At 46.9% G+C, this 7,391-nt stretch overlaps 1 protein-coding gene across 2 annotated transcripts in view; it reads right to left on the reverse strand.

Moving 5' to 3' along the window:
* LOC119268021 (COP9 signalosome complex subunit 2) overlaps positions 1–1,580 on the reverse strand; it is a 7,857-nt gene extending 6,277 nt beyond the window's left edge. Inside the window, exons 1-2 of one of the 2 annotated variants that reach the window (XM_037549513.1) lie at positions 1,425–1,580; positions 1,188–1,280 (exon numbers count right to left, since the gene is read on the reverse strand). In XM_037549513.1, coding sequence (XP_037405410.1) covers positions 1,188–1,280; positions 1,425–1,434 — 103 coding nt within the window. In that variant the 5' untranslated portion in view covers positions 1,435–1,580. The remainder of the gene's footprint in view (positions 1–1,187; positions 1,281–1,424) is intronic. The other variant, XM_037549514.1, reaches the window with a different exon arrangement.
* Between the last annotated feature and the right edge of the window lie 5,811 nt (positions 1,581–7,391).

Below are 7,391 nucleotides of genomic sequence, written 5' to 3' on the forward strand. Positions count from 1 at the left end.
AAGTAGCCCAGGGAGGCCGCCAGAGACCAGGGGAAGCGTCCACCAGAGGTCGCAAGCGGAGTCATGGTGGCCGGAAGGAAGGACAGCACCAGTCTGGACTGTGGATTCGTACCTACGATGTCGAGCGTGGAAGTCTCGTCAATGGGAAAGTAAGGAAGGTCACGGGCGAGGTAGGATAAGGCTAATGTTTGCTATCCAAACAGAAAACTCTACAGACCTAGTTTATTAATTTCTTACCCAAACAAAGTTTTCTGTAAACACGTTTTTCACATAAAGGATAGCAAAACCGGTTTTCATAGAAATCAGCTAAAAACTCATTTTCTATATCCCATCACTAATCCTCAGTATCCAAACAACCACTAAGAGGGCAGGAAAGGGAAGATGTTAGGCTTAATCTGGTATTGTGGTGGTCATTGATAAATGATAACTATAAAGATGAAGATTTTTTTCATAAATACTATTTCGATTCTCTCTTACAATTTGAGAGAACAGTTAGTTCAACTAATATGGAAAAACAAAGAGATGGAGAACAGATAGTTCATATACTATTGCAGAACTGAAGAATGAAGTGTGTGGCAGTCAGAATGAAACTCTTGATTAAAGCAATGAGAAGGGTAGCAGAGTCTTCCTATCCTTGCTTCAAAATATATACGAAGCCACATTGTCCGTACTTCTACGGCAGCTTGGGTTATTAAGTTAAATGGTAACAGACTGCCCGCAATTAACTTGCATATCCATTAGTTGCTTATTTTCCTTTTAGTCGAGACAGAAGTGTTCGCCGGAACAAACTTTAGCTGTTAACTGCGAAAGGGCACGATAGGACTAAGACAAACCACACACCGGTGAGCTACTTGGCCCAACAAGCGCCACACGGGCGTCAATTCGACAAACAGATTTGTTCCCAAAGCAAAATTAGATTCTAGCTATTCATTCGATGTCCTTACTAAAAGGCACTTCACACTTACGGGACATACCTCGCAGCTAAACTGGCAACTGCACAGTACAAACAAAGGCGATCACCATACATCAAAATTCAAAACGGAACCCCACTACCAGTACAAAACGACGATGCACGAGGAAGTTGGACTAATAATACTCCAATCGAGATTTCTCATAGTAACAGGACCGCTACTCGAAACAGGGATAGGGATCACCAAGGGAAGTAAAATTGGCACAAGGAACCAAACCTTTGGAGTTGTAGTACTGGTTCTCGATGTCGACGTCTTGCTCCTCCGGCTCGTCGTCCGAATACTCGAAACCGTAGTCTTCCATGTCTGCATCTAACCATCGGCACCACGCGCACCAAGAAACAGGAAACGATCACGGAAAGAAACCCTCGTAAGAGAGAGAAACAGCGACAATCCAGACCGTGGGGAATCGAGAAGATGAAAACGGAGGGCACTAAATGCGGGGGTAGGGTTTACCTGAGCCCATGACGGCGGTGAAGAGGCGACTCGAGCGGCAATGGAGGGTCGGGGGCGAGAGCTAGGGTTTGCGAAAGAGGAGGGGTTTGCGGAGCGGATGCGAGGGGAGAGGAGGAAAACGGGGAAGAGAGGGGAGGACAAGTTTTGCGAGCTGGCCCCTCGGAAGCTGCGGCTTTAAAGTAGGAGGACTCCTTTGGTTTGTAGGATTTTTTAGGGATTTCATAGGATAGGATTTTTGTAGGAAAAATTCCTTTAAAGCCTTTTAGTTTGTAGGAATGGAATCATATTTCTATGGAAAAAAATTTCTATCCTCCATATTTCATAGAAAAATAAACATTAGCCTAGACTCAATGAAAAAAGCTTGATGCAACAGACTCTCTTTGGTTCCACATAATTTCCTTTTGGCTTTAAGCCTATCAAAAGGTGTAGCTATAGTGTAAATACAACCAAGCCCCTAGTGATTTCCTTTTTTGGTCTTTAAGCCGATCAAGAGGTGTAGTTATGGTTCGAATACGACCAAGCCCCCTAGTGATTTCCTTTATATCTGTGTGACTTTGTAGGCCGGGTTAATAGAACTCCGCTTTGTAAGTAGAAGCCCCCATGAAACCACACATGATGTAAAAAAGAACAGAGACCCCGCTTTAGCTGAGGCTCCGGTTTATTATATAATATATACATTGTCATAAGTATGTACATAAGAAGAGCCTGTGGCTCAAGTATAGTAAGGCCGAAGAAGAGCTATATTCCGTGGCCGCTGGGTCTTTTCCTCCGATTTGCGTAAGTCTTTGTGCTCTCGAACATCGATAAGGTAGTATGACCCGTTGCACATGTTTTTGCTGACCACAAAAGGTCCTTCCCAAGGTGGGGATAACTTGTGCATATCAGTTTGATCCTGGATGAGCCGGAGCACCAGATCGCCTTCTTGAAAAATTCTGGTCTTAACCCGGCGGCTGTGATAACGTCGGAGATCTTGTTGATAAATCACCGACCGTGCTGCTGCAAGATCACGCTCCTCATCTAACAGGTCCAGTGAGTCCTGACGTGCCTTCTCATTTTCAGCTTCCACGTAAGCCGCCACACAGGGTGAGTCATGACGGATGTCACTAGGGAAAACCGCCTCTGCTCCGTAAACCATGAAGAAAGGCGTGTAACCCGTAGATCTGTTTGGTGTGGTGTTGATACTCCATAACACAAAAGATAACTCCTCCACCCAACAACCCGGCGTCCGCTTTAAAGGAACCAGAAGTCGGGGCTTAATACCTCTCAAAATTTCTTGATTTGCCCTCTCTGCTTGACCATTAGACTGGGCGTGAGCTACTGACGCTACATCAAGCCGGATGTGCTCACATTGACAAAATTCCTCCATATCATCTTTGGACAGATTAGTACCGTTATCAGTTATAATGCTGTGTGGAAAACCAAACAGGAATATCACCTTTTTGATGAATTGGACCGTCGTAGTTGCATCACACTTAATGACTGGCTCTGCCTCTACCCACTTGGTAAACTTATCAACTGCTACCAACACGTGGGTCCTTTTGTCCTTGGACCTCTTAAAGGGTCCAACCATATCTAGCCCCCAAGTTGCAAACGACTAAGTGATTGGAATCATTCTCAACTTCTGAGCCGGAACGTGAGCGCGGCATGCAAATTTCTGACAACCGTCACACCTTTTTACTAAATCCTCAGCATAAGCATGAGCCGTCAACCAATAGAAGCCGTGACGAAAAGCCTTAGCCACCAAGGATTTTGAACCGGCGTGGTGACCACAATCTCCTTCATGAATCTCACGCAAAATCTCACAACCTTCTTGAGGAGACACACAACGCTGAATCGCCCCTGTCACGCTGTAATGATGTAACTCCCCATTGATAATGGTCATTGACTTGGATCGCCGGATTATCTGCCGGGCCAAGGTTTCATCCTCCGGTAACTCGCCCCGGTTCATGTAAGCCAGGTACGGGACTGTCCAATCTGGTATAACATGCAAAGCCGCCACCAACTGGGCCTCCGGGTCAGGAATATCCAACTCCTCTTCTGTGGGTATCTTGACTGACGGATTATGAAGTACGTCGAGGAAAACATTAGGTGGCACCGGTTTACGCTGAGAGCCTAGACGACTTAAAGCGTCCACCGCTTCATTCTTTCGCCGGTCTATATGGTCAACTTGATAACCTTTAAAATGACCAGCCATTATGTCCACCTCCTGTCGATGTGCAGCCATGAGTGGATCCTTAGAATCCCAAGTGCCAGATACCTGCTGAGCCACCAGGTCCGAGTCACCGAAGCATTTAACCCAGCTTAAGTTCATCTCCTTAGCCATCCGCAGACCGTGGAGTAAGGCCTCATACTCAGCTGCATTGTTAGTACATGGGAACATTGAGCGGAGAACATAACAAAACTTCTCACCTCATGGGGAAGTTAATATGACTCCAACCCCCGAGCCCTCCAATTGCCTGGACCCATCAAAGTGAATAGTCTAATAAGTGTTGTCTGGTTTTTCCTCTGGTGTCTACAACTCTGTCCATCATTGATGAAGTCCATGAGTGCTTGAGATTTGATCGCTGTGCGAGGTGTATATTTGAGCCCGTGAGGTCCAAGCTCAATAGCCCACTTGGCAATCCGGCCAGTCGCCTCTCTGTTTTGCATGATATCTCCCAGAGGGGCTGAGCTAACCACTGTGATAGGATGACCTTGAAAGTAATGTTTGAGCTTCCAGCTTGCCATAAAAAACCCATAGACCAGCTTTTGCCAATGCGGATACCTCTGCTTTGATTCGATAAGCACCTCACTGATATAATAAACCGGCTGTTGAACCAGATACTCCTTTCCAGCCTCCTTGCGCTCCACAACAATAGCCACATTAACAGGGCGGGCATTAGCAGCCACATATAACAATAAGGTCTCTTTATCGATCGGAGCCGCAAGGACTGGCGGTTCAGCTAACTGTCTCTTCAAATCCTCAAACGCTTTATCCGCCGCATCACTCCAGACAAAGTCATCCGTTTTCTTTAGCATCTGATATAAAGGGATAGCCTTCTCCCCAAGACGACTGATAAACTGGCTCAAAGCCGCAATCCGGCCCGCCAGACGCTGAACATCATTGATACATGCCGATTTAGCCAGAGAGGTGATAGTTGTGATCTTCTCCGGATTAGCCTCAATGCCCCTGTTAGACACCAGAAAACCCAAGAGCTTGCCTGCCGAAACACCAAAGACACATTTGTCTGGATTGAGCATCATCTTATAAACCCAGAGGTTGTCAAAAGTCTCTCTCAAGTCATCTATCAATGTTTCCTCCTTCCTGGACTTCACCACAATATCATCCACATATGCATGAACATTGCGCCCAATCTGCTTATGAAGACAATTCTGAACATAGCACTGATAAGTCGCCTGGGCACTCTTGAGCCCAAAGGGCATAGAGACATAGCAGAAGGCTCCAAAGGGAGTTATAAAAGTTGTCTTCTCCTGATCCTTAACTGCCATTTTGATCTGATGATAACCAGAATAAGCATCCAAAAAACACAAACGGTCACAACCTGCCGTAGCATCAATAATCTGATCAATACGAGGGAGGGCAAAGGGATAAGCTGGACAAGCCTTGTTCAAGTCTGTGTAGTCCACACACATACGTCAAGTGCTGTTTTTCTTAAGAACTAGCACCGGATTAGCCAGCCACTCTGGGTGAAAAACCTCCACGATAAACCCTGCGGCCAACAACCGAGCTACCTCCTCACCAATAGCCTTACGCCTTTCTTTGTTGAAGCGGTGGAGAAACTGCTTGACCGGTTTAAACTTAGGATCTATATTAAGTGTGTGCTCAACGAGTTCCCTCGGTACACCTGGCATGTCAGAAGGCTTCCATGCAAAGATGTCCCAGTTCTCACGGATGAACTCGATGAGCGCACTTTCCTATTTGGGATCCAGGTTAGCGCTGATGCTGAACTGCTTGGATGAATCGCCAGGAACAAAATCAACCATCTTAGTGTCTGTAGCCGATTTAAACTTCAACGTCGGATCATGCTCCGTAGTTGGTCTTTTCAAAGAAGTCATGTCTGTCGGATTAACATTGTCTTTATAAAACTTCAGCTCCTCTATGGCACAAACCGACTCAGCATAAGCCGCATCACCCTCTTCACATTCCAAAGCAATCTTCCTGCTCCCATGTACTGTGATGGTCCCCTTATGACCCGACATCTTAAGCTGTAGATAAACATAACATGGCCTCGCCATGAACTTGGCATAAGCCGGTCGTCCGAATAGGGCGTGATACGGACTCTTGATTTTCACCACCTCAAAAGTCAACGTTTCTGACCTTGAGTCATGATCATCTCCAAAAGCCACCTCTAGGGCTATCTTGCCCACTGGATACACAGACTTACCAGGCACCACACCATGAAAAATGGTGTTCGACGGTTTAAGATTCTTATCTGTCAATCCCATACGGCGGAAGGTATCATAGTAAAGGATATTGATACTACTTCCCCCATCCATAAGCACCTTGGTGAACTTATGCCCCCCAACCTAAGGTGCCACCACTAAGGCCAGATGACCCGGATTATCAACCCGGGATGGGTGATCCTCTCGACTCCATAAAATTGGTTGTTCAGACCAGCGCAAATACTGAGGCACTACCGGTTCAACAAAATTCACAGCCCTTTTGTGAAGCTTCTGATCACGCTTGCACAAGCTAGTAGTGAAGACATGATACTGCCCACTATTCAACTGCTTCGGATTGCTCTGATAACCCGACTGCTGCTGCTGTTGATTCCCCTAATGATTATAACCTCCCTGACTGCCCTGATTACCTTGATTGCCATGTCCGGTCTGATGGCCTTGGAATCCTGAACCGGAGCTGCCGCCTCCGTAACCCGGCCCATGAAAACCACCTCCTGAACCGCGGGGCGGGCCATTGTCGTATTGAAACATATTGTAATTTTTGAACTCTTGCATGATGAAGCAATCCTTCCAAAGATGCGAAGCTGGCTTCTCCTTCGATCCATGCTTTGGACAAGGTTGATTTAACAGGCACTCCAGATTGGGGCCTGACCCTCCGCCCCTCTGGGGCGATTTGCCCTTACGACGCTGACCGTTATTCTGAGCATTGGTGTTAGCCACAAAGTCCAAACTATTGTCTGCCTTGCGCTTACCATTATTCCCATGACCTGCCGGATTGTGCTTCTGCCATTTGGTATTGCTGTTCTTTTTCCCCTTTCTCGGTTTGTCATCCTCAGACTCGGGGTTTTTGGTACTATCTGAATCGGCATATTTCACCAAAGCAGCCATAAGGGTTGACATGTCATTGAAGTGATGCTTGAGCCTCCCTAACTTCAGTTTTAATGGCATAAACCGGCAATTGCCCTCCAACGTCAAGACTGCTGTATCTGCGTTGATACGGTTCGACGAATGCAGAATAGCTGAGACTCGCTTCACCCAATGGGTTGTGGACTCCCCATCCTCTTGAACATAAGCGGCCAGGTCCACAATCGACATAGGCTGCTTACAAGTATCCTTAAAGTTCTGGATAAATCGGTATTTTAACTCGGCCCATGACCCGACGGAGTTAGCCGGTAAGCTCTTTAACCAAGTACGAGTTGTTCCTTCCAACATCATGGTGAAATACTTAGCACACATCGCTTCATCCACATCCAACATCTCCATTGCCATCTCATAACTCTCAACCCATGATTCAGGGGGTAAATCGGCGGTGTAATTGGGCACCTTGCGAAGGCCTTTGAAATCCTTGGGTAGTCGTACATTGCGCAAGGCCGGGGTGAAGCAGGGCACCCTAAAGAACTGAAGACCACACCTGGCTCCACTGAGGTGGTCGGACGAATCGGAGTAGGCTGGTGAGCTGCGTGCTGAGCTGCTAACTCGGCCTCTCGACGTGCTCGGCCATGATCCACCACATCTTGTGCATTGGCACCACCGCCTGCCGGGTTACGGTGTCGCGCACTGCTTGAC

The sequence above is a fragment of the Triticum dicoccoides genome, chromosome 3A (assembly GCF_002162155.2).
Source record: "Triticum dicoccoides isolate Atlit2015 ecotype Zavitan chromosome 3A, WEW_v2.0, whole genome shotgun sequence".
Classification (NCBI taxonomy): domain Eukaryota; kingdom Viridiplantae; phylum Streptophyta; class Magnoliopsida; order Poales; family Poaceae; genus Triticum; species Triticum dicoccoides.